The 25,759-nt window shown below is 46.9% G+C and overlaps 1 protein-coding gene and 1 pseudogene across 1 annotated transcript in view; both read left to right on the top strand.

Moving 5' to 3' along the window:
• Positions 1 to 25,759, top strand: part of DYNC1H1 (dynein, cytoplasmic 1, heavy chain 1) — a 76,467-nt gene that overhangs the window by 922 nt on the left and 49,786 nt on the right. The window contains exons 2-7 of the mRNA XM_006879075.1: positions 13,609 to 13,696; positions 17,509 to 17,682; positions 17,915 to 18,170; positions 18,480 to 18,666; positions 20,827 to 21,098; positions 21,187 to 21,414. Of these exons, the coding sequence (XP_006879137.1) occupies positions 13,609 to 13,696; positions 17,509 to 17,682; positions 17,915 to 18,170; positions 18,480 to 18,666; positions 20,827 to 21,098; positions 21,187 to 21,414 (1,205 nt within the window). The remainder of the gene's footprint in view (positions 1 to 13,608; positions 13,697 to 17,508; positions 17,683 to 17,914; positions 18,171 to 18,479; positions 18,667 to 20,826; positions 21,099 to 21,186; positions 21,415 to 25,759) is intronic.
• Positions 1,518 to 8,696, top strand: LOC102854168 (annotated as a pseudogene).

Consider the following 25,759-nt stretch of genomic DNA (forward strand, 5'->3'; position numbering starts at 1 on the left):
AAGGTCTGTCCAGGGTGCAGATCCAGCAGGGCACCCCATGACCGCAGACACCCCAGGAAAGGTCTGTCCAGGGTGCAGATCCAGCAGGGCACCCCCATGGCCGCAGACACCCCAGGAAGGATCTGTCCATGGGGACAGGGCCAGCAGGGCAGCCCCGTGGCCGCAGACACCCCAGGAAGTGGCCCCTGAAGCCGCAGACACCGCATGTCCCCCTTGGCCGCCGGCGCCCCATGGGGCCCCCCTCTCCACACCCCCGCCCGGGCCGCGCGGTGTCCCCCAGCTCCGCGAGGAGGGGCCCGGCGCCCCTGCCCGGCGGCACCCAGAACAATGGGCCGGCTTTGTCTGCTGGCCTCTCAAGATGGCCGAGCTGGGTGGAGACAGCCGGGGCCGCGGTCGGGCGGAGGCCGCATCCCTGCCGCCTGTCACATGGGCTTTGCGGTTTCGATTCGCGTCCAGGCCTCCGTCCCGGGGGATGGCTGCTGGGTTCTCGCCCCTGGATGGGCACAGGGGGCCGCCTTGGGGGCTGGCACTCAGCCCTGCGTCCACAGCCCCCAGGCCCCGAGTGACAGTGACAGCGGCCGGCAGAGCATCACCTTGCCAGGGAGGTGCCCTCGCTCAAGGCCTCCGCCTTGGTCCTCACTGCATCCTTGGTGGTGCTTCGTAAGCTGGGAAACAGGCCCAGAGGCTGCTCCCAGGCTCCTGCCCGAGGCTCGGCATCTCAGCTACCGCTGCATCGTATATCTAAGGGGCCTCTGTATATTTGGAGATTCTACAAGAACCTTTCCTATCCTGGTCTGATTTTATAGATGTCAAAAACCCTAGCCAAACACCTTGGATGAAGCTCCCGGCTGGGAACTGGGCAGGAGGGTTTGCTGGGCAGGAGGGTTTGCTGGGCGGGAGGGTTTGCTGGACAGGAGGGTTTGCTGGGCGGGAGGGTTTGCTGGACAGGAGGGTTTGCTGGGCTGGAGGGTTTGCTGGGCTGGAGGGTTTGCTGGGCAGGAGGGTTTGCTGGGCGGGAGGGTTTGCTGGACAGGAGGGTTTGCTGGGCGGGAGGGTTTGCAGCTGTGTTGCAGTGGTGTCATCAGGGCCCAGCAGCTCCCAGCCATTCCCCCTCCCCAGACTAAAGCTTGTCTCCAGAAGAGGTCACCGTTGGTTTTCTTGGGACCACTTTAAAGTGATGAGCCTGTTAGATGAGGTCTATGGGTGTGGCATGTCGCATCTGAGGGCCCTGGCTGGTGGTGTCCTTGGAAATGTTAATGCTGTAAGGAGAGAGGGCCTGGAAGTATCTGCCAGCAAGCTAGTAACAATCTCTCAAAATACTGCAAGCTTCTTTTGTCCATAAAAGAACCTGTAACAGAACCAGTGTACCATCTGCACTTAACAACCTTTTATGTCTTTCTCACAGTTTTTGTCTTTTAGTTGATATTCTCAGTTAGAAAATGTTTCACTGTAGCTTTGCTACTGGAAAGGGAATATTTTTTCCCAGATCCTTATGTTCAGGGCAACTAAGCTGTTTGATGTTTCCAGGATTAATACTGTTTAAGATGATGTTTTCCTACATGTTTCCACAGTGTTTTTTGGAAGAGCATGTAACAAGCATTTATTGCCCCCCACTCCCAGATATGTAATCTGTAGATGTTAAGTATGGATATAAGTGGAATTTAAATCAACCTGAATCCTTCCACCCAAGGATAACCCATGGTCAGCATCCTGCTTTATGCCTTTCTGGCCTTTTTTTCTCAATATTTATTTACTGTTTTGCTTTACTAAAACGTGCATTTGTGGGAGCTCTGGTGGCCTAGCGGCAAGAAGCTGCACTGCAATCCCAGAGGCGTGTGGTTCAAATCCACCAGATGCTCTGCTGGAGAGGGTGGGGCAAGCTCCTCCTGTACCAGGCAGATCTGATTTGACGGTATACACACACACACACACACACACACGAATAATAAAATAATACTAAAATGTGTATTTGGAGAAAGTGCAGCCAGAGTGGAGGCAAAGTTGATAAAGCTTCATCTTACACACTTTGGGCATATTGCTAGGAGAGACTCTACCTTGGAGAGGGACATCATGCTCGGAAAGGTGGAGGGCTGGCGAAGGAAAGGAAGACTCTCAACCAGCTAGGTAGACCTTGAACCAGATGGATTGACACCATGACTGATGCAGTGGGGTCTAGGGAGTTGGAAAGTATGCGGATGGTGCAGGAAAGGACAGGGTTCAGATCTGTTGTTCATAGAGTTGTACTTGAAAATCCACCAGATGCTTTGCTGGAGAAGGAGGAACAATCTCCTCCTGTACCAGTCAAATCTGATTTGACAGTATACGCACACACACACACACAAATAATAAAAATAAAATAAATTTAAAAAAAAGAGTTGTACTTGAATGAACTTGACTCGATGGCATGTAACAACAACAACAAAAATGTTAATCTTTTTTTTTAAGTTAAAAATTTTGACTAATGTTATGTTGGTTAATTCTTGGTACTTCCTGCACAAGTTGTCTATTGAAATCAGTGCCTTCCAGCTTGTTCATAGTTTATTTTTATGAGAAAAAATTTGTCAGTTTTATTCTTTGTGTCTGGAGTGTTAGTCATTCACCTCCCCCTTGTCCCCCATTCTAGGATTCCTAGGAGAGAGCCCCTCTCTGGTGTCCCCTCTAGCATACGTTGTCTCAAGGACCTCTTTCTGGGAGCTCTCCCTCCCTCCAGTAACTTGAACATCCAGGCATCTAAGTCTTCACTGCACAGTGACTTGCGTTTTTGAAAGTTGACTGAGGAATGAGATCATCTAAAATTGAAATCCTACCTCATTCCTGTATTTATAGAAATTCCAGGAGTATTTTTAGTTCTTTAACCAGTCTGTGGTTTATTTCTTACTTCTGAAATGTAAGGAAAGATTTAAATATTGATTTTTTAAAATTACTATTATTTTTGTGTGTGTACCGGCAAATCAGATCTGACTGGTATAGGAGGAGATTGTCCCTCTTTCTTCAGCAGAGCATCTGGTGGATTCGAACTGTGCACCTCAGAGATTGCAGTGCAGCTTCTTGCCTCTAGGCCACCAGAGCTCACATAAACATTGATTTTTATGCTGGTTTCAGCATCCCACCTGCACTTGGACAGTGTGGATATAGACCCAAAAGCCCTGGGGATAGAAGGAAGCTACCTTCTGGCTGTTTTGGGGGTCTGTTTTGGCATCTGTGTTTCTAATCATATACGAGCAATATAATACAACAAAGAGGTGGGCTTGTCAGAAACAAATTTGATTTTGCTTGAACTGTACAAAGACCATCCCAAAGGTGAAGTCTTGCAATTATTTTATGAAATGAGCAGGTTGCTTCTACTTAAAAAAAAACAAACTCATCCGCTTTTTTCTTTTCATAGAGAGAATCTCTGAAGTATTTGCAATTGAATATAGAAACATTTTTTAAAAATCCAAAGTCATGTATGGCTTTTGTTACACTGTCCCAGTTAATCATATTCTGTTGTTTTTAAAGTACAGCATAACCTTAAAGTGCAGAATGAAGGCTGTGAATTTAGTGAAGGGAACTCTGTGGCCTAGTGGGTAGGGAATTGTGCAGCCAACCCAAAGGCAGGACGTTCATATCCTCCGCTTGTTCTGGGGGAGAATGATGGGTAGTCTCCTGTGTGATTTGCAGCCTCTGAAAACCCCCTGGAGGGTCAGCTATGAACCACTTCCGACTTGATGGCACATAACAATCTGATGGCGGAGACCTGGAGGGCTAGTGGGAGGGGACATTTTCTTTGGAGAGGCCCCTCGGAAGTCTTTTTCTCTGCAGAGTATTGATGAGATGGGCCTGGGGTCCTGTGGAATGGGCATTCAGGAGGGCAGTGGTGCTTTTGTTCCTTCACCAGCAACACCTCTTGTGGCTGTGAGGAGCTGCAGGTGTAGGTGGGGACAGGTAGCTGCTTTGGTGGCAGAGGTGTATCATTAACTCTAGATGTGGCTTGCCCCAGTGCTCCAGGGGTAGCTGTGGTGAGGGGAGCTGCCTTTGCCCCAGTGCTCCGGGGCTAACTGTGGTGGTGGGAGCTGCATTTATTGGTGTTACAGCTGCTGCCCCAACCAGGTGAGGAGACTGAAGGCCCAAGGGGCCTCGTTGGGAAGAGGGTCTGACCAGGCCAGTTTTGGGGACTCATGAAGGTTTTAATGCCTTTCTTAGTCTGTTTCATCTGAATTGTCTTTTGAAATAACCTTAGAATCTACTAAGTTTTATGTTTCTTAGACATTTATAACATCCTAGGTCTTCTCCCCTAATTCTTTTTTCTTTATATATATTTTTATTATTTTAATGAAAATTTACAGACACTTTGGATTTTCATTCATTCCTTGTTGCACTTTTCTCCCTGCCCACTCCTCCCCCCAGATCGTTCTTCTCTTTGAAAAGTAAAAGAAAAATTACTTCATTGTTATACAGTCCCTCCCAAGTCCAGTCCACTATGCAGCCTTCAGTCTAGACAAGAATACCAAATCACATACTCCTTTTAAACCGTTTTCTCCTTCATCTGTTTCAATGCAGTACACATTATTTAGCCCATCTTTCTCAGTCTCACCCCCCAACCCCAATGTCAGTCCCGTTTTACAACAGTGGGACCATGCAGAATTTGTCCTTTTGTGACTGAGACATTTCACTCAGCATAATGTCTTCCAGGGTCACACATTTTGAATTACGTTGCATGAGTTCCTTGTTTTTCCAATGTAGCGTAGTATTCCCTTGTGTGAATATACCATAGCTTCTCTATCCATTCATTTGTTGACGGGCACTTAGGTTGTTTCCAACTCCTTGCTATTGTGAACAAAGCCGCGATAAACATGGGTGTGTATATATCTGCTTGGATGTCAGTTATGGTCTCTGGGGTAAATTCTCAGTAGTGGAATTGCTGGGTCAAATGGTATTTCTGATTGCAACTTTTTGAGAGAGCGCCATCCAGCCGTCCATAGTGGTTGTACCATTTTAAATACTTCCATCAATGGTGAATAAGGGTTCCGGTTTCTCCACAACCTTGCCAGCATTTGTTGCTTGCTGTTCTGTTAAATTTTGCTATTCTGACTGGGGTGAGCTGAAATCTCATAGCTGTTCTGATTTGCATCTCTCTTAGAGCTATGGATTTTGAACACTTATTCATGTGCTTGTTGGCCATCTGAATGAATGTCTTCTTTGTGTCTGTTCATATTCTGTGCCCATTTTTCAATTGGGTTGTTCACCTTTATCTTGTTGTGGTGCAATTGCTTCTCATTTTCTGGAAATACAAGAATGAGGCCCAGATTCCATTATGCGCAAGTGTCAGAGGCATGTCGCTATCACTCCCCTTTCCTACTCAAGCGACACCACAGATAGAAGCCTTCAGGGTGAGGAGGAGGGCCCAGCCCCCTTCCTCTTAGCCTCATGCAGAGCAGAGGTGGATGTAGCAGGCCAGGCCTCCGCAGGACGGTGGAAGGAGGTGACCCTCAGGTGACAGGAGAAGGTGCCCAGATGAGAGAAGAGAGGACACCCCCATTAGGAGACAGGGCAGGCTCAGGTGATAGGATCAACGCAAGTTGGCGTTGGTACGTTTGCATTTTGAAAGGGAAAGAAGATGAGAGGGAGGGCAAGCCAGGAGATGGGGGACCGGTAATTTGGGACATGTGTGGGCCGGACAAAATGAGTGGCTTTGGCTGCAGTGGAGACGAACCTTGGTGTGTAGCTGGGGGTGAGCTGGAGGGAGAGCCAGCGGGGAGCTGAGGCTGGAGCCCCAGTCTGTCCTGCTTACTGGGCGCATCTGTCAACTTTTAAGAAAATGTGGGCGACGTAAGGGAGGGTGTTATGTACCATGAAGTCGACTCATAAGGACCCTGTGGACATGGCTCTGAATCTTGCCCGATCCGGAGCTGCCCTCACCCGCTCAGACACACCGGAGGGCAGTGCAGTGCTTAAAGGTGCCTGGTGGTGCAAGAGTTAAGCGGGCTGTTGGACCACCCTCCCCAGCCCCTGCTCTGAGAGAGGGAAAGAGTGGCAGTGTGAAGCGTCTCTTTTGTTAAACATAGTGTAGGTTCCCCTCATTCACGACTTGTGATGGAAATTACTAGTGGTTTGAAAATACCCTAAACTCTTACAGCTATGAAGTCAGAACTGACTCCTGGCTGAACAGAGGAGATTGACTGCCTTTCTCCTGCGTGGCTGCCGGTGGCTTTGAGTGGCTTGAGAGGCAGAGCCTGTCGAGGAGCAGAACAGCTCCCACCAGACGAGACCATACTACTAGGCCGTCCAAGCTCGTTAGATGTTTCAGAGGAAGAACAGCAAGGCTGCATTTTAAAAGTGGGAATGCAAAAAACAAACCCAGTGAGACTGCAAGCCTTCTCTTCACATACTGGGGGCCTGTTGTCAGGAGGGACCAGTCCCAGGAGAACAGTGTATTTGGTAAAGTAGACAGACAGACGGTCAGCACGAGAAAGCAGGACCCTAAGTGAGATGGTTTTACAGTGTTTCCAAGAGTGGATTCAGACGTGACACTGATTGCGAGGATGACGTGGGACTGGGACCTGGCAGTGCTTTCTCTTTTTTTGTGGTGGGTTTTTTTTTTGTTTGTTTGTTGGGTTTTTTCTTTTGTTTCTTTAAAATATACTGGTTTCCTTACAAAGTTCATCAAGTTTCTATCGATCCCCCGTTGTACGTGGGGTCTCTGGAAGCTGGAGCCAATTCAGGAGTTGATTCCGATTTCACAGCAAGTGATGTGACCTGGTCCAGCGGCCTGTGGGGCCTGGTCACTTCCCAGCTTTGTTAGTAGCCTCTTTGTTCCTAAGGATTGATAAATGAGGGTCTCTGTCTCCTTTCAACAGTTTAAAAAGCGTCTACTTGCAGAAGTAGAATGTGAATTTATTGTTGTTTTCAAAATGTGATAATTTACAGAGGAGAAAAGGTGAAATTGCTTGATAGCCGTTTAGAAAAGAATGTCATGGATTCTTTAAATGGGAGTCAGACAGAGTCCCTTGGTTTCTGACAGTGTGAGGAATAAACATTTAAAATGAATCTAGAATCTCTGGTGAATGAATGACTTCTGCCGTCTCCCTCAGCCAGAGAAGATGAAAGGAGGCCGCCCAGTGGGATGTGGCTGCCAGGGGGATGTGGCTGCAGCTGCGTTCTCCGCCCGGGATGACGTCATTGGGTGTGCCTTCTCCTGCGCTCCCGCATTGCGGTGTCCCTGCAGTGCTGGCAGGCGGGGCCCAGGAGAGCTGTGACTCACTGGCAGTGCCTTTAACCCTGTCTGCATCGGGGAGTGTGGACAGTGTGGGCACAGGCTGCCCCTCCTGACTACATGGCTCCCATGGGGTTTTATTTGTGCACATGGCAAATCTTGATCTGGGGACAGAGATGGTGCAGCTGTCACCCCACATTTTCCGTTAACGTCAGTGATCATTTCCTGTGAGGATTATGGATTTTTTTTATCAACTGAGTGTTATTTTGATGGTGTTGCATATCTTATATGATTCATGGGACATTATTCTGGAAACTTAGAAAATCCAGAGAGAAGCAGCCTCATTGTCCCATCACCTTCACAAGGCTTTTAATTTGGGGATGTTTCCATAGCCCATGGATTTTGCACTTGGCCGTCAGATCATAATGCGTGGCGGTTTCCAGCAGTTTGAGCCCTCTTGTCTGGCTACATTTCAATGGCTAGAAAACACTGTCTCTCAATTCCTGACTGTACCTGGCCCACTCAAGTGTTCTGCCACTCCTCCACACTACCCTTCCCAAAATTGAACCCAAAACAGTATTTTGTAATAATTCTTTTCTTCTTGATGTTATGTGGCGTGAAGTTGCTTGTGACTCATAGTAACCCTATGTGCAACAGCCCTGAAGCCTGCTCTATCCTTTGCCAACTTTACTGTCTCTGACACACTTACCCTTATTACTCCAGTCGCTAAATCAATCCATCTCATCAAAAATATTCCTTTCTGGTGAGCTCTGGTGGCCTAGTGGCAAGAAGCTGTACTGCAATCCCAGAGGTGCGTGGTTCAAATCCACCAGATACTCTGCTGGAGAAGGAGGGGCATTCTCCTCCTGTACCAGTCAGATATGATTTGACGATACACACACACACACACACACACACACACACACACACACACAACACACTCTCACTCTGCCTGTCTCTCTCTCTCTAATAATAATAAAAGGAAAAGGGGACAAAAAAGAATTTTTTTTTTAAATATTCTTATCTTTCTCTGTCCCTCTGCCCTCTCAAGCATGATGTCCCTCTCCAAGGACTGATCCCCCGTTGTTGTTGTTGTTGTGGTTGGTACGCTCGGCTCCGCGAGCCGCCTCGACCTCCTCCTCGCCGCCGCCATGAAGTGGATGTCAAGGAGGACCACTCGTTGGAACACAGAGACGTGGAATCCGCCAAAATCCGCGCGAAATATCCCGACCAGGTTCCGGTGATTGTGGAAAAAGTCTCGGGCTCTCGGATTGTTGACACTGACAAACGGGAGGACTTGGTCCCATCCGACATCACCGTGGCTCCGTTTGTGTGGATCTTCAGGAAAAGGATCCAGCCTCCTTCAGAAAAGGCCGTCTTCCTCTTTGTGGAGAAGACAGTCCCACAGTCCAGCCTAACCGTGGGACAGCTTTATGACAAGGAAAAAGATGAAGATGGATTCTTGTATGTGGCCTACAGTGGAGAGAACACGTTTGGCTTCTGAGGCCAGCGTGATCTGGGTGCACCAATCCTCTTTGTGTATCTTGTAAATAGCCGGCATTTTCCGTTATCACACCAGATCTTCTTGACATAGACCTCTTAGTGCATTTGTAACTGGATTTATTTCTTAATATATTGGAAAGTTTTGTTTCTTTAGACTAGTAAATTATCATACAGAGTTTAAGTTTTTCTTTTTTGTGCATTGTGCTCATGGCTATCCTCCCCAGGGAACGTGTTACTCTGGGAATCCTATTTAATGAAGATATTTCCACACTGAAGTGAGGTAGGCAGGATATTAAAATGAAAGACAGGGAGATGATGCATTTATTCCAGATTATGTTTGAAGTGTTAGATGGCTAAGTATTAAAGCATCCAGGTTAAATCCTTAGCAATCAGAACACTTGCTTCACTGGATTTTTGCCAACTGCCAATCATGTTGGACTGAGCTAATCTGTTCTTCTTTCTGAATCTATTAAGGTAAATAATTAACAATAAAACTTGTAAAGGCATTGTAAAAAAAAAAAAAGGACTGATCCCTCCTTGCAGCATATCCAAAGTATGTCAGACAAAGCTTCTGAATCCTTTCTTCCAAGGAGCAGCCTGGTTTCACCCTCTCTTGGACAAACCTGTTTGTTCTCCTAGCAGTCCATGGTATATTTCACACTCTTCTCCAGCACCACAGCCCAAAGGCATCAGTTCTCTTTCTGTCATCCGTAGTCATTGTCCAGCTCTCTGACGCATAGCAAGCACTTGCGAAGGCTATGATCTGGATCAGGCACATCTTAGTTTCCAGACTGTCATCATTGCTCTTCAGTACTCTGGAGAGGTCCCCGACAGCCACCTTTCCTAATGCACTTTATCTGTTGGTTTCTTGACTGCTGGTACCAAGGGTGTTGATTGCAGAGCCAAGCAAAATGAAGCTGTTACTATCTCAGTCTCTGCACCATCTATCATGATGCTGCCAATCAGACCAGTGGTGAGAATCATTGTTTTCTTGATGTTGAGCTTCAATCCATATTGAAGACTGCAGTCCTTGACCCTCTGCAACAAGCACTTTAAGGTCCTCAGTTTCAGCAAGCAGGGTTGTGTCATTTACACAAAGATTTGATGACTCTTCCTCCAATCCTGATGCCACATTCCTCCTCATAGAGCCCAGCCTCCCAGATGATCTATTCTGCATATAGGCTGAAAAGGTATGTAGACAAAATACATCCCTGACGACACCCTTCCTGATTTTGAACCATGCAGTGTTTCCTTGCTCTGTTCTGACGACTGCCTCCTGGTCCAAGTATAAGTTTCACAAAAGAACAATCAAATATTCTGGGATTCCCATTCTTCTCAGAGTCAGTCACAGTTTGTTGTGATCCACACAGTCAAATGCCTTTGCATAATCAATAAAACGCAGACATTCCTCTGGTACCCTCTGCTTTCAGCCAAGATCCATCTGATATAAACTATAATATCCCTAGTCCCACTGCAGCCTGCACATCTGGCAGTTCTCTGTTGATGTGCTGCTCCAGTCATTTTTGGATCATTTTCAGCAGAATCTTGTTTGCATGTGGTATTAATGATATTGTTTGATAATTTCCACACTGTTGGGTCACCTTTCTTTGAGATGGGAATAAATATAGATCTCTTCCAGTCAGTTGGCCTGGGGCGCGGGGTCCTCCAGCTTTCTTGAGACAACTTAGCGCATCTAGGGCAGCATCTGTTTGTTGAAATATGTTAATTGGTATGCCATCAACTCCTGAAGCCTTGTTTTTTTGCCAGTTTTTTCAGAGCAACTTGAACTTCTTTCTTCATGACCACAGTTTTTTCTTGCTTATATGTTGTTTCAAGAAATTCTTCTGTGTCAGCCAATTCCTTTTGGTACCGTGACTATTTATACTTTTTACATCTTTTAATGCTTCTCAGGTCATTTAACATTCTCAAAAGCTGCTCAAAGCATCCTTAAGTATTGCAACTTTTGGCTGAATGTATTCTTTAATTCTTTCAGCTTAAGAAATGCTGAGCGAGTTGGCCCTTTTGATTTTCTGATTCCAGCTTATTGTATATTTCATAATAATACTTTGCTTTGTCTTCCTGAGCTGCCCTTTGGAATCTTCTGTTCAGCTCCTTAATTTCCTGGTTTCTTCCCTTTGCTTTGTCTTCTCGGCACTCTGGTGCACTATTTAAAGTCTCATCTGTCATCCATCTTGGTCTTTTCTTCCTCCTCTACCTTTGTAGTGACCTTTTTCATTCTTCATGGATGGTATTCTTGATACCCTCCCACAGCCCATCTAGTCTTTGCTCATTGGTGTTCAAGACCTCAGACCTATTCTTGAGTTGGTTTTGAAATTCAAGTGGGATAGACTTAAAGGTCAAACTTTGGTTCTTGTGGATTTGATTTAATATCAGCTTGAACTTACATACTTGTAGTTGGTGGTCTGTTCCACTATTAGCACCTGGCCTAGTTTTCACAGCTGATACTGAGCTTCTCTAGATGTAATCGATCTGATTCCTGTGCATACCATCAGGTGAAATCCATGTGTATAGACTGCGTTTGTGTTTCTTATAAAATGTATTTGCAATGAATAAATCGAGTGTACAGAATTCTATCATTCTATCTCCAGCTTCATTTCTGTCACCATGTCCATGTTTTCCAGCTACTGATCCTTCTTCCCAGTTCCCAACTTTTGTATTCCAGTCACTCATTATTATTAATGCGTCTTGATTGCATGTTCAGTTGATTTCTGACAACAAATGTTGGTAGAAATCTTCTTCTTGATGTTGTTGTTAGGTGTCAACGAGTCACTTGCGACTCATAGCGACCCTATGTAAATGCCGTTCTATCCTGTGCCAACCTCGCTGTCTCAAACACACTCATTCCCACCACTCCACTCACAGAATCGATCCATCTCATCGAGGGTCTTCCTCTCCTGCGCCGTCCCTCCACTCTCCCAAACATGATGTCCTTCTCCAAGGACCATTTCCTCCTTGCATCATGCCCAAAGTATGTCAGATGAAGCCTCAGAATCCTTGACTACAAGGAGCATTCCAGCTTCACCTTCTCCAGGACAAACCTGTTTGTTCTCCCAGCAGTCTATGGTATATGTTCAACACTTTTTTCCAGCACCACAGCTCAAAGGCATCAATTCTTTTTCTATCATCCCTAGTCACTGTCCAACTCTCCGATGCATAGCACATAATTGCAAAGACTATAGCCTGGATCTTCTTGATAGATAATACTAATATTTTATATTCTGTGAATTATTTCTTTGTCTCATCTTAAGACTAATGAAGCAAAAAGCTTTAGCTTACACCCTGTGTGCCTGGATTTTGTGGTTTCAGTGTTGAAAGAAACTTTGTAGACCACCCAACTCATGATCCTACCTCCTCTGTCTGTGTTTCACCTTTGGAAGCCCAGAGGAAGAAAAGTGGCTTGTGTGTGAGAGGACTTGGCCCAGTCTCTGTGAGCAGCCTTTTCTGTTAAATCAGCACTCAGAAATAAATGCAAACTATTATGCTACATTAATCTATCTATTTTTTCCCTTTATGTTAATCTTTAAATTGTGATTTTATGTTAATATATGTTTTTCATTCAGTACATGCAGAGATAATGGGTTGGGTCCTCTTTTTCAATTTTTTAAGAATATATTTTATTGATTTTCATATAATAGTATCCTTAAAGTATGTTTCATTCATACACATTGTGTTTTATACAACCTTTCATTTACATTGTGTTTCATACATTCATATATGTTCTATTTTACATTATTTTTTAATGAGTTTATTTTACAACATTTGAACACATTTTTTTCACACCACATCCTTCCCATTTCCCTCAGCTCCCCCCATCCATCAAATTGTGTGACCCCATGATTAATCCTCCCTGGTCCCACATCCTGACCTCTCTGCTTCCATCCTCCCCACCCTTGAATCCTCATAAGCATTCTACAGTAATGGTTTTATACAGTATTTGTCCTTATGGGACTGAGTTAGTTGTGATTGGATCTTTTTATACGGAATAGGGAAGTTTGAGTTAACTGTTCATTCTTACATATTTTCTTTTAAAACTATTTGGATATACAGTTCACATGCATCTTGAGGCTCCCCTCTTACATTCCAGTGAGCCTTGTGAAATGAACTTGAACCCAGGGGCTTCTGGGGTCTCACGACTCCAGCCTCTGCAGCCCGTCAGGGTGGGCGAGGCGAGTGTCCTGGGTGGCACTGGGACACTGGCAGCAGCAGCTGTCTTACAGAGCTGGCGTGGAGCTTGGCCTTGAAAGGGAGGGACAGTGCCCTGTAGAGAAGGAGCTTGGACTTTGGAATCCTGGACTTCCAACTTGTTGCTTCATAACTTTACTGCCATGTGTCGGGCAATTTGCTTTGATTCTTCTCCTGAAAAGTAGGGTAGAAACAGTCTCTCTCTCTCTCTCTCTCTCTCTCTCACACACACACACACACACACACACACGGGTCAGATGTGTGGTGCACACAAAGGTGTTGTAGAATCTCTGTTGAGTAAGCAGACACCTGAACTGTGTGTACTTGGGGGTTGGGGGGACTGGAGCCCGGAATGAAGCCACTGGGAAGGGCAAGAATTTGGCAGTGGGGCTTCCACCCAGCACTTCGGGCAGACGTGAAGCAACGCGCTGGGGACGGAGCTGCCAGCACTGCCAGGCCCTGCTCCGCAGCGCCTGCATTGACGGCCACGCACCACTGCTGTCCCCACTTCACAGAGAACTCACCCTCCCTCCCCAGAGCCACACAGCAGCACAGCCACTGAATCAGGACTCGGGGGAAATGGATAAAAGGGGAAAACTACATAGGGAGCTAGTTCTGCAGGGGTTTAGCTGCCACTCCTGACCAGCTGCTGAGATAAACTGCAAATGTGGCTATGCATCTGACTTGAGTGTGTTTGTTGTGCTTTGTAGAGGACGTTGGTGATGAAGGAGAAGAAGAAAGGGAATTCATTTCCTACAACATCAACATAGACATTCATTACGGCGTTAAGTCCAACAGGTAAGTAGAACGAACACTCTTCTCTGGCTTATGATTTTGTGGGGATTCAGAGAACAGGGAACAGTTAACTTTTTTCCTGCTCTTTACACTCACTATCTTTGCGTTCATGTGAATTAGGAGGATTCCCAAGTCAGTATCAATTCTAAAACACGTTTCTTTTAATGACCATATTGGGGCGTCCACCCTCTGAGCTGTAGTGCGCTTACCTTCCCGTGTCCGACAAGGCTCTCGGTGACTCCTGGCCTTTCATCTTAAGTAAACATGCTGATGAACCAACCACCAGGTTGTCCTCGGGATAACGTCCTCAGGTGGCTGCCTCACGTGCAGCTCATTATTAGGGGCCTTAATGCTTACTACCAACTTCCCATTTTCTAGAATAATGATGGCAACTTACACTCTGGTAGACATGGCCAAATTTCAAAGGTACTCAGGAGCAACGGTGTCTCTCTGGAGACTAAGGTGCGCCTGATACAGGCCATAGTATTTGCAATCGCTTGTTATGCATCAGAGAGTTGGACAATGACTAGGGAGGACAGAAGGAGAGTGGATGCTTTTGAGCTATGGTGCTGGAGAAGGGTACTGAATGTACCCTGGACTGCCAGCAAAACAAACAGATTCATCTTGGAGAGGATTAAACCAAGCTGCTCCTTGGAGGCAAGGATTCTGGGGCTTCGTCTGACATACTTTGGACATGTTGCCAGGAGGGACGGGTCCTTGGAGAGGGACATCATGCTTGGGAGGGTGGAGGGACAGCGCAGGAGGGGAAGACCCTCTATGAGATGGATTGATTCGGTGACTGGGGTAATCGGGATGGGTGTGTCAGAGGCGGTGCGGTTGGCGCAGGACAGAGCAGGGTTTAGAGCTGTTGTGCATAGGGTCGCTATGAGTCGGAAACGACTCGATGGCACATAACAACAACAACGTTACCATTGATTTAGGGAGTCTGGTGGCATAGTGGTAAGGAATTGTGCTGTCACCCAAAGGCTCAGAGTTTGAATCCACCAGCACCTGCTTCATGAGGAAAGATGGTCAGTCAACCCCTGTGTGATTATTGTCTATGAAAACCCAGTGGAGGGTCAGCTATGGGTCACTCTCACCTCGACAGTACATAACAGCAACAATTGATCTTGCGTTGACTTTTTTTTTTTTTTAAATAGGATTTGAATGAAAGTTTACAAAGCAGATTGGTTTTTATTCAACCCCTGGTTTGATTTTTAAAACTTCTTTTAAGTGCTTCAAGTGTACAAAATATGTCTTAGTTGCCTAGTGCTGTTATAATAAATACCAAAAGTGGCCGGCTTTAGCACACAGATTTATTCTCTGACAGTTGAGGAGGCTAGGAGTCCAAATTCAGGGTGCTGCTCGGGGGAGGCACCTTCTCTGGGTCAGCGTCCGCAGCCACATTGTGTGGACACCCGCTACACCTTGGCCTTCTCCATGGCAGTGTCTGCTGACATGTTCCACAGTCATCCCCACACATCTGACCTTCCCCTAAGTCAGCGTCTCTGGCTACATCCTGCGGACATTCCACACCACATGACCTTCCGCTCTGTGTGTGGGCCACCTTCCGTGGACATCTTCGCCCGTGTTGAGTTTCCTGGGTCTGAAGGACGTGCTCTGCTCCCGGCCCCTCTGTCTTGGTGGTGCTGGGGTTCTTCCCTCTCTGCTTGCCTTCCTTTCATCTCGTGTGAGAGTAGAGGTGATGCAGACCATACCCCAGGCCAACTCCCGGGACATCAGCTGGGGCCAGTGCTGATGCTGCCTCTACACTAACCCCCTTACAGCCTGACAGGTTGGCCACATTATGAGAGGTGGTCACATCATTACAGAACTGTCTCCGCCTTCCCTCATTAGAATCACAGAGGTTAAGATCCCTAACGCTGGAAGCAGGAGTGGCCTCCCCTTCCTAAACAACATGCCTCCGGAAGCTCTATGAACTTTGATAAATGACAATAGTTATAGAAGGGCTTTAGGAAGCCTTTTGTTTGTGGGGTTGCAATGAGTCATGCTCGACTTGATGGCAATCAACAACAATATAATTACATAATACTGAGAATCCTAAGTTCTAGTGGCTACCTAAGTCACACACGTTTTGGGAAGACATGGTTCAGTTCGTGACAGAAGAATTACCCGAGTATTACATAAACTGTGGGGCCTTCACAGGTAGACCATTTGTTAGCATTTTGCCCCGTTTCTGTTACTGCTGTTTCCTGAACTGCCAAGAAAACATGTCACTTCATCCTCAGGGTTTCATTATTTCTGAGAGCGAGCAGGGCCTCGTGCATAACCACAGTGTAATTATCCATTAAGGAAATGGGAAATTGATTCAATTTTATTATCCAGTTATAGAGCATGTGCCACATTTCTCATTTATGTGCGCGTCATTTCCCCGCTCTAGGCTCCAAGCCAGATGCCCTTGCACGTGCCTTCCTGTCTCTGTCCATCTTTAGCCCCAGCACTGTGCCCTCTGGTGCCCTTCCTGGTCCTGAGTTGCTGGTGTGGCTGACTTTTCTCAGGGCTTCAGTTCAGGAAGCTTTCTTGGCTTTTTAGAATAATACAAGGTCTTAGGTATAAGTACTGACCTGAGAATTTGGGAATACCAGTGTTAATCTGAACCCACTAGGCCCTCCATGGGAGGAAGTGCAGGAGCCTGCTCCCATCAAGGTTGCAGCCCTAGGGACGCTGTGGGCAGTTCTGTCCTATCTGGAGGGTGATGAAGAGATGCAGTTGACTTGATGGCAGTGAATGTGGTTTTGTTTTTGCAAGAAGTCTTGGTGGCTCAGTGGTTAAGTGCTCACCTGCCATTCAGAAGATTGGTGATTTGAACTCATCAGCCCTTGGTGGGAGTGAGATGTGGCAATGATGAGATGCTTCCATAATGATGCACGTCCAGGGACCCTGTAGGGCACTTCTGCTGTGTCCTGAGAGCTTGCTCTGAGTTGGAATCGCCTAGCGCAGTGGTTTAAGTTTTGTTTGTTATACACAAGGTGTGACAGTAAATGCAGGGTAGAGTGGAGAGGACTCAGACCCTCCTCTCAGGAGGTTTGTGATATTTGAAGGGGAGGAGTGACAGGCACACAGCCGGCTGTGGTGTGTGTACTGTTGTACAGTGCAGGGTGACCACAGGAAGCTGAGGGGCGGAGAGATGACTGATTAGGAAAGGCGCCACGGGGGAGGTGTGATGGAGTTGGCTGGAGGGTTATTAGAGTGACAGCTCCTTAGCGAAAGCAGGTGACGTATTTATGGAACATAGTGGTTCTGTAGCCTCTTGGGTGGAGAAAAAGGTGTACGTTGGGAGCTGGAGCTGGAAGTCAGCCAGGCCAGGTTTTCAGAGCCCAGAGTGCTTGACCTCCTCTCATCTGCCTTGAGGACATCTGTGGCTTATTCAAGCTGATCTGTCACTTAGCGCTATCAGTGAATGGTGCAGATTAGGACACAGATTTTAAGTAAGCGGTGGCTTGGAACTGCAGTTTCTAGCACCAGGCTCGCTTTATGAGGTACAGATTGAGTTTAAATCATCTGGGAGACAAAAAACACTTGATTTCATGGCCACGTGCTGTAATCATAACATCAACTCAGTGGTTCTCATGGACAGATTCGCACCACATTTCACTGTTAGAAAAGCAATTGTTTTACTGTTTTTAACTTGATTTTTAAGTTGATGCATTCAGATTGAGAATCTGCACCCAGCACCAGGACCGCTGATGTGTGAGTGCTGGGTGGGACTGCGTCTCCACCACCACCAGCGCCCCCCCTCACTCCACCCCACCTCACTTCACCCCGCCTCACGTCTCCTTGTGCTCACCTCCCAGCTTGGCTTTCATTAAACGGACCCCAGTGATCGATGCGGACAAGCCCGTGTCCTCTCAGCTCCGCGTGCTCACGCTCAGCGAAGACTCACCCTACGAGACGCTGCATTCCTTCATCAGCAATGCTGTGGCCCCTTTCTTCAAGTCCTACATCCGAGAGTCTGGCAAGGCAGACAGGTAGAAGCTGCTTTCCTGGGTTGGTCTGATGTCCTGTTTGACTTCCTGTTCGCAAGACGTTACAGGAGATGATTAAAATTAGGGCGGGAGGTGGTGGTGGAGGGTCCAGCTAGTAACCGGGAGGACGCGAGGTCTCTGCCTTAGGAAGTTTCACCAGTGTCTGACGCCCCGAAATGGTCGAAGCTCTTTGGGGGCGAGAGCACAGTAGCCTGAGCTGTTGGGTGTCTTTCAGGGACGGTGATAAAATGGCCCCCTCAGTTGAAAAGAAGATCGCAGAGCTGGAAATGGGGCTCCTTCACCTGCAGCAGAACATTGAGATCCCGGAGATCAGTCTGCCCATCCACCCAATCATCACCAACGTGGCGAAGCAGTGCTACGAACGTGGCGAGAAGCCCAAGGTGACGGACTTCGGGGACAAGGTTGAAGATCCCACTTTCCTCAATCAGTTACAGTCTGGAGTGAACCGCTGGATCCGAGAGATTCAGAAGGTGAGGCCCAGTGTTGAAACACATCTCACGAGCAGAGTGCTTTGCCCAGAGCGTCAGGGCTCCGTCAGGGCGCTTCTGCAGGTGCACCGCCTGGTTGTGGGTGTGGGCGGGGCGGCCGGAGTGGCCAGCACCTAGTCTGAGATTGTTTGGTGTGAGCCCTGAGGTAACACTAATGCCACTAGTCCCCGACCTTTGATGTCGGATCAAAACCCCATGTCAGAGAAAGAAATCTCCTTGAAACATAAAAAGAAGCTCCTAACAGGGCTTTTAAGGGGTCAGTACCCATCAGCAATATTTGTGTCTCTAAAGGTGACCAAACTTGATCGAGATCCTGCCTCGGGAACCGCCCTGCAGGAGATCAGCTTCTGGCTGAACCTGGAGCGCGCGCTGTACCGCATCCAGGAGAAGCGGGAGAGCCCCGAGGTCCTCCTCACGCTGGACATCCTGAAGCACGGCAAGCGCTTCCACGCCACCGTCAGCTTCGACACCGACACAGGTGGGAGCGCGGCCGGGCTGTGCTGGGGCCTGGCGCTTGTGAAACTGGCGGGGGCGGCAGTGATGCACCCCTCTCTGCACTCTCTCTTCTTGCTCCTTGGCCTATCTTTCCCTCCACTCACATACTTGCCTCCTTCAGAGATGTCCAGAGCAGAAACTGGGTTCCAGGCACGAGCCTAGCGGTGTGGACTTGCCTTCCCATCTTTAGGGAGGTGGCTCCTTGAGAGGCTCTGTTTGTCTAGTGAGCGACCAGGTGTGTTTTTGGTGCCAAATAGAAGATGGTTGGAATTAGGTACAAGTGAGGTGCCCAGAGGCTGCGGCAGGAGAGCTGGTCAGCTCGCCTTTCTCCACCTACCTTTGCCATTTCCTGACTCCACTTCCCTGACTCCCTCCTGTTTAAAATCACTCACTTCTGAGTAGGACACAGTGTACTCAGTGCTGCATTAGCACATATGGGCAGGCATTGGTCGAGTGGGCAGGCTGCACGATTCTATGCTCTCGGGAGATAGAATCGAGACTCTGAGGGCAGCTTTAGTTAAATAACAGAAGATTACTATTATCTGAGAGTCCTGTGATTCCTTAAAACGCCATCTACATGAGACCAAATGGTCCTTGAAAGCAGAGATGAGTGGGCAAAGGGGCAGGGAACTAAGTTATAAAGAAACAGAATGGTCAGAATGTGAGCATTGATAGTGAAAAACGTAACCAGTGCGTCAGCAGAAATTAACTAACACCTGCGTAGACACAGTTGAAGGAAATAGAAATACCATTTGACCCAGCGATCCCATTACTGGGAATATACCCTAAAGAAACCAGAGCTGCATCGCAAACTGATGTATGCACACTCAGCTTTATTGATGAGTTATTCACAATAGCAAAGAGATAGAAGCAACCCAGGTGTCCATCATCAAATGAAAGGATAGAAAAACTATGGTATATTCACACAATAGACTATTATACAGCAATAAAAAACAGTGAATTTATGAAACATTATACAACATGGGTATACCTGGAGGACATTTATGCTGAATGAAGTATCTCAGTCATAAAAGGACAAATACTGTATAACAATGCTGTTATAAAATAGGACTGAGAATAGGGGAAGAGGAAAAGAATGGATAGATAGTGAACACTGCATTAGGGAAGAATGCTCTGAAAGGAATGGATGGCTAGGCAGTCTGTATTATAACAATGTGGAACAGGAGGTGCATTGCAAAGTGGATTGGGGAAGAGAAAGGGAAAGAAAATGTGTAATGAATGAATGAATGAAACCCCAACCATTCTGTTATCTTTTCATTAAAAATCACAATTTAAATAAAAAATTGTCGAATGGGCGCTTAAACTGACCGCTGATAGCGCCATTAACGGTGGAAAGACTTGCGTGTTATCCACAGATGATGTGCTCACATAAATGAGATGCACAAGCTGCACAGGAAATGAACCTGAGTGTTGAAGCTTTTATACAGATTGTTACAGCATGTGTATGTGCTCAGCAGTACAACATCCGAGCAAGGCCCCAGGCCTGGAGTAGTTGTCGTGTCCTTCGCTCTGTCCACACAAGGAGCAGTGCCGCAGGGGCAGAGGAGAGAGAGCCTCGGTCCATCACACTCTTTCCTGGGCAGTTTGATCCACTGATGCTGAAGCACTTGCATTCATTTTTATTTATTTATTTATTTTTAAACACTCCCCATCCCTCCTCCCTCGACCTCTTTTTCTCATCTGATAATTACATTCTCTTCTGAGGCCAGAAAATAAGTCAACAAATAGATTAGAACCCAAGTGAATCTGTTTCTGTAACGCTCTCTGTCTCTGGCCTCTGTCATGGGTGATGGATTTCATCGTGCTCATGGATAATAGGATTGTGCTTTTGCTAAACTTAATCTGCTCTTGGTAGAATGTTTAGGTAATAAAGACAGTCAGAGAAAGGTCAGCCCTGGAAGGCTGCCTCTCACATCCTGCAGCCTATACAGGGTTGGCCGTGCCCAGAGAAGCAAAGATGGGAGGCACATGCCAACAAAGTGCGTTCAGCCCTGTGTCACTCAATCTTCTACAACATCAACTGTTCCTCTCTAAAGATCTGTTGTTGGTCTGCTTGCTGGCAAGCCTGGCTTGAGTGTCACTTCGTTCTGTAACTGGCCCTGTAAACTCCTTTTCTGCCTAGGTCTTAAACAGGCTTTGGAAACCGTCAATGACTACAACCCTCTGATGAAGGACTTCCCTCTGAATGACCTTCTGTCTGCCACTGAGCTGGACAAAATCAGGCAGGCACTCGTCGCAATATTCACCCATTTGCGAAAGATCCGAAACACAAAATACCCTATTCAGCGGGCACTGCGATTGGTGGAGGCGATTTCAAGAGACCTGAGTTCTCAGCTGCTCAAAGTGTTGGGAACTAGGAAACTGATGCACGTTGCTTATGAAGAATTTGAAAAAGTAAGTTTCTGCTCATTTTGAGTCCCAGCCTCGGGCCTTGGGTCAGAGGTATGCCTTGGCGCTGAGCTGCTTTCCTGCCGCGTCCTAGGTCATGGTGGCGTGCTTTGAGGTCTTCCAGACCTGGGACGACGAGTACGAGAAGCTGCAGGTGCTGCTGAGAGACATCGTGAAGAGAAAGAGGGAGGAGAACCTGAAGATGGTGTGGCGCATCAACCCCGCTCACAGGAAGCTGCAGGCGCGCCTGGACCAGATGCGCAAGTTCCGGCGGCAGCACGAGCAGCTGAGGGCCGTCATCGTCAGGGTGCTGAGGCCACAGGTAAGATGCCCGGCCTTGCTGCAGGCCTCGTGTCGCGCTTGCCTGTGTGAGTGCACAGATTGACGCTGGTGACGGTGCGTTTTCCCAGCGGCGTCTGCCAGCCTCTTGTCTGTGTCACATTTTGGTAATTCTTGCAATATTGTAAGTTTTCTCATCACGCTGTTGTGTACCTGATAGACCGCAGTGTGGTTTTATATGCACTGGCCAACGAGGAAGTTCATGTGGTTTGCTTTATTACAGTGGTTGGGAACCGAACCTGCGATGTCTCTCACGTGTGCCTGGAGATGCGTTACTATTACTTTGATGAAGTTTATTTTTGTTGTGTTTTTGTGGCCTTTTTTTTAGCAACTTGTTTCTAGTTTGCACTGTTAGAGTCTTTAATTCCGTTTGTGTTGTGAGCGTCGTCTTTAAAATCCGGTATATTGATTATTTGATCCTGCTTGATTATTGCTTCAATCTAGATTCTTAATGCTCTCTGTCTGTTTATTCCTGGTCCCACCTTCTGTGGACCGTTTAACCAGACTTCTGGGTATTAAGCCCTAATTCCACCTCATTGACCTTTTCTCTCTAGATGTTACCACTTGTAAAATGTGGATAATGGCTGAAATTTGTTAAAAGAATTAAATGACCCCTTTTCTTTGTACCTAAGGAGCTCTGGTGGCACAGTGCATTTTGCTTTGAGCTGTTAACTGAGAGGTCAGCAGTTCAAATCCAGCAGACAGTCCAAGGGAGAAAGTCAGTTTCCTCCTGTAAAGGTTTGCAGCCTCAGAGGCCCGACTGATAGTTTATGTGAACTGGAACGGACATGGTGGTGGGGTGTGCATTTCTTGGTACCTGCTCTTCTGAATTCACCTTTCTCTCCTTTTCTTCCTTTAAACAATTTATTTCAGAAATGAAATATAAAATGGGTTGAGACTTAAGACGGTTACTGTTAGATGCCGTTGGTCATGGCCCTATCTGCCACAGAGTGAGAGGCTGCCTGGTCTGACACCAGCTCTGCAGCCATTGCCATGTCTGAACTCTCTGTGTCCGTCGGTCCATCTCACAGAGGACCTTCCTGTCATTCACTCACCCTCTACCAGACATGATGTTGTCCTCCCTGGACTGACCTTTCCTCTTCACATGCCCGATCTGTGGGAAATGAAGACCTTGCAGAGCCCGCTCTGAGACGCATCCAGAACGTATTTCTTCCCCGATGGATTTGCTCTTTCTTCCGTCCCTCCGTCCATGGAGCATCTTCTCACATGAAGAGCGAGGGATTCCTTCATGTCCTGTGCTCCGTGCAGCGTCACTGCACGTGGCTGCTCTGTTGGTTTTCAGATCCCGGCCGTTTCTCCCCTTCCGGGCTGTTGAGGCTGTTGCATGTTCCTCTAGTCCTGAGGCGCATCCTTTCTGCCGTGGACTCAGTATTTTTAATTGGAGTCTTCAGGTCATTCTTATTTAATGTTGCATCAGAGGCGATTGGATGTCCCGTCTGTCACTTTGCTGTTTTCAGTTTGTCTCATTTGAGTGAGTCTCTGGTTACTCCCTCTCTCACTACCTTCTTTCGTGTTATTTTTCAGTTTATCATTTTAATCCTCTACAGACCTGAAGTTTCCCTTTTTTGTGGTTGTTGTAGGATTACAGTATGCACGTCTGATTTAAAACAACCTAGGGATAGCTAGTAATAAAGGCTGTTCTCTCAAGCACACAGAGATTGGAGTACTGCTGTTCCTGTCGTGTAGAATGGATTTTTTTTAAATAATAGATTTATATGTGTTTATAAATCCAACAACACAGCCTTAGGAGTTTAGTTTTAGTGTATTTTCTAGAAATTAGAGAAAAAGTGTGTGTGTGAGAGAGAGAAGGGAGCGGGGAGAGAAATCTGCTATGATCCACGCACTTACTCAGAATTTCCTGTTCTCTTCATCCGTCCTGTGGATTGGGAGGGGCCTTCTGTTGTTCGTGTCTCTCTTCAGCCTGAGATTTGTCCTTAGTTTTTGTGAGCAGTGTGGCCGACTAACGAGTCCTGTTACTTTTTGTTGCTCAGGAACGATCTTTCACTTTCCTGCTTAAAGCTGTGGAAGCGCACTGTCAGTGCCGCCGTCGTTCCTGTGCACGTGCCGAGGCTCTCGTTGCATTCTGCTGCTGCTTTGGTTGAGATTCCTGTTAGGGTTGGGGTTCTGCAGTTACATGGCTGGGCACGTGGGTTAGTGTTCAGTGTTCTCGGCTGAGCCGAGTTGAGATTTGAGGAAACTCTGGATCTCTTCAGTTAGTGATTTCAAGCAGAGGTGGGAGTTCCCAACCACTGTGTCTTTAAATCTGTTTTCAAGTTCCTTGGGTCTCTGTCTTTTTCTCTCATCTGTTCTTGAGTCCATCTAGTGAATGTTTAAAATATTCATGGAAGTCATTGCACTTTTCAATGCTATACTTACGATTTGATTCTTTTTTTATAGCTTCTGTTTCTTTAAGATCATATTTAGTGATTCAGTTTATATGTATTTACTCAATTTTTTTATTTACTTGGGTTGGGTTTTTCCTAATTCTTTCAACACATTTATATTCATTTTCTCTATCTTTTTTTTTTCCGAGTAGGGCCTGAACTTGGCCTGCCTGGTCATTTAATTTGTTTACTGGTTAATGTTTTGTTGACAGTAGGACAGAGTAGACAGTAAGTACATTGCAGTGTTTGAGTTCTGTTCTGCTCTCCTCTTGCGGTTGGGTCTCTTTTGGTGACATACACCTTGTCTCACCTCATTTGCAGAATGTGGCAGCTGTGTCTCTGCACAGCTCCCTCCATGTCTGTGATTTTTAAGCCTGCCTCGCAGGGCTGTCCCCTCAGCAGCGGTCCACCTGTGACGTGTCGGCCGAGTTGTGTGCGGTGAGCACATTTGATCTGAGACCGCAGGCTGCACTTCCAGTAGGAAGGTGGCAGGTCACGAGAAAATGTGTCTCAGGTTGTAGACTCACATTTGATTATTCTCTTTTGACCTGAAGTAATTTTTTGAGTGGTTTTGGTCAATGTGCTGCCAATACCAGGAATCCTTAGAATGTTTTTAAGCCAAAAATAAAATGCACAGTTTTACAAAGTAAAAACTGTTGCCAGTATTTTATTTTTCTTTATTTTTTCCAATAACACCTAAAGTTTATTGGACGACAGCCAAGGACTGGTTGAGTTCCAGTGCACGCTGATCCAGCTTGGGGAAGGCAGAGGAATCATCAGCGGCACACACGCCACGTAGTTGCAGAGCCCACGATTCATTTCCCAGCGGATCATCCCAAGGGTTGAGACCCCAGATGCAAACCCCAGCAGTTGGCCTGGTCTGTGGGCTGGGCCCCGGTTACACGTGAACTCATGCTCTTGTGCTGAGCTTAACGCCCAGCGCCACAGGCAGGCGCGTCTGGAGCTCTTAAGGCACTGTTGCCGTACTTTTTTTCTCTCACTAGTTTATTTACAAAATTCTAATATAAATTTGAACAAATTCTTTTCATTTCCCTCATCCACCCACTCATCGAATTGTACAACCCATTGATGAATCCCCTCTTCCCCCTGCACATCCACATCCCTCTGCTTCCAGCCTCTCCCACCCCTCCTGGATCCTTATACTCATTCTACAGTAACGGTTTTATACAATATTTATCTTTGTGGGACTGAGTTAGTGCTCTCTAGAGAGCATTATGTTGCCGTACTTTAAACACAAGCTTCTCCACAAAAGTGCAAAGTGGTGGGGGCTGGTGACAGTCCTGATGTGGCCCTGTCACGCGATGGTGGGTGTAAACAAGTCCCCGGCCCCGCTGCCATGTGGTAATATCTGTGCGTGTACACGTGACATTACACTCACTGTCCTCTACCTTGTTCCCCCAGCATCACCCTGACCTCACTACCCCTTGCTTCTCTGCTTTCTGGATGCTGCTGTCCATCAGTCCCCCAGTACAGCTTGCTCTGTGCTCAGGGCACACACTTGACTCACTCAGCTGCACTGGCTTGGTTCTCGGCCGACTTGTGAAGGATTTGTCTGTGGTTCATGATCTGGACTGGCCCTGCATCTGCCCTGTGTGTCTTGATGATGCCCTCTGTCACTGAACTGACACTGGGTTTTCATTTAAGGAATTAAATATGAAAGAAAGCCTCTATTTTGAACTCTTGAGTTCACATGCCACATTCTTGTGAATCACTGAGCTTTCTAATGACGGCTTTGGGATTCTTATTTATTTATTTTTTTTAAAAAAAGGTGGGTTATCACAAGAGTCCACAATTAAGGTTGCATAGTGGAATGGACTTGGGGTGGTGGGAGGGGTGCAGGGGGATTGTGTACCAGGGAGGGAGTCCTTCTTTTACTTTTGAAAGAGAGGAGTGAACTGGGGG

Source organism: Elephantulus edwardii, unplaced genomic scaffold, assembly GCF_000299155.1.
Source record: "Elephantulus edwardii isolate Elephantulus edwardi_28Jun2011 unplaced genomic scaffold, EleEdw1.0 scaffold00002, whole genome shotgun sequence".
In the NCBI taxonomy this organism is placed as follows: Eukaryota; Metazoa; Chordata; class Mammalia; order Macroscelidea; family Macroscelididae; genus Elephantulus; species Elephantulus edwardii.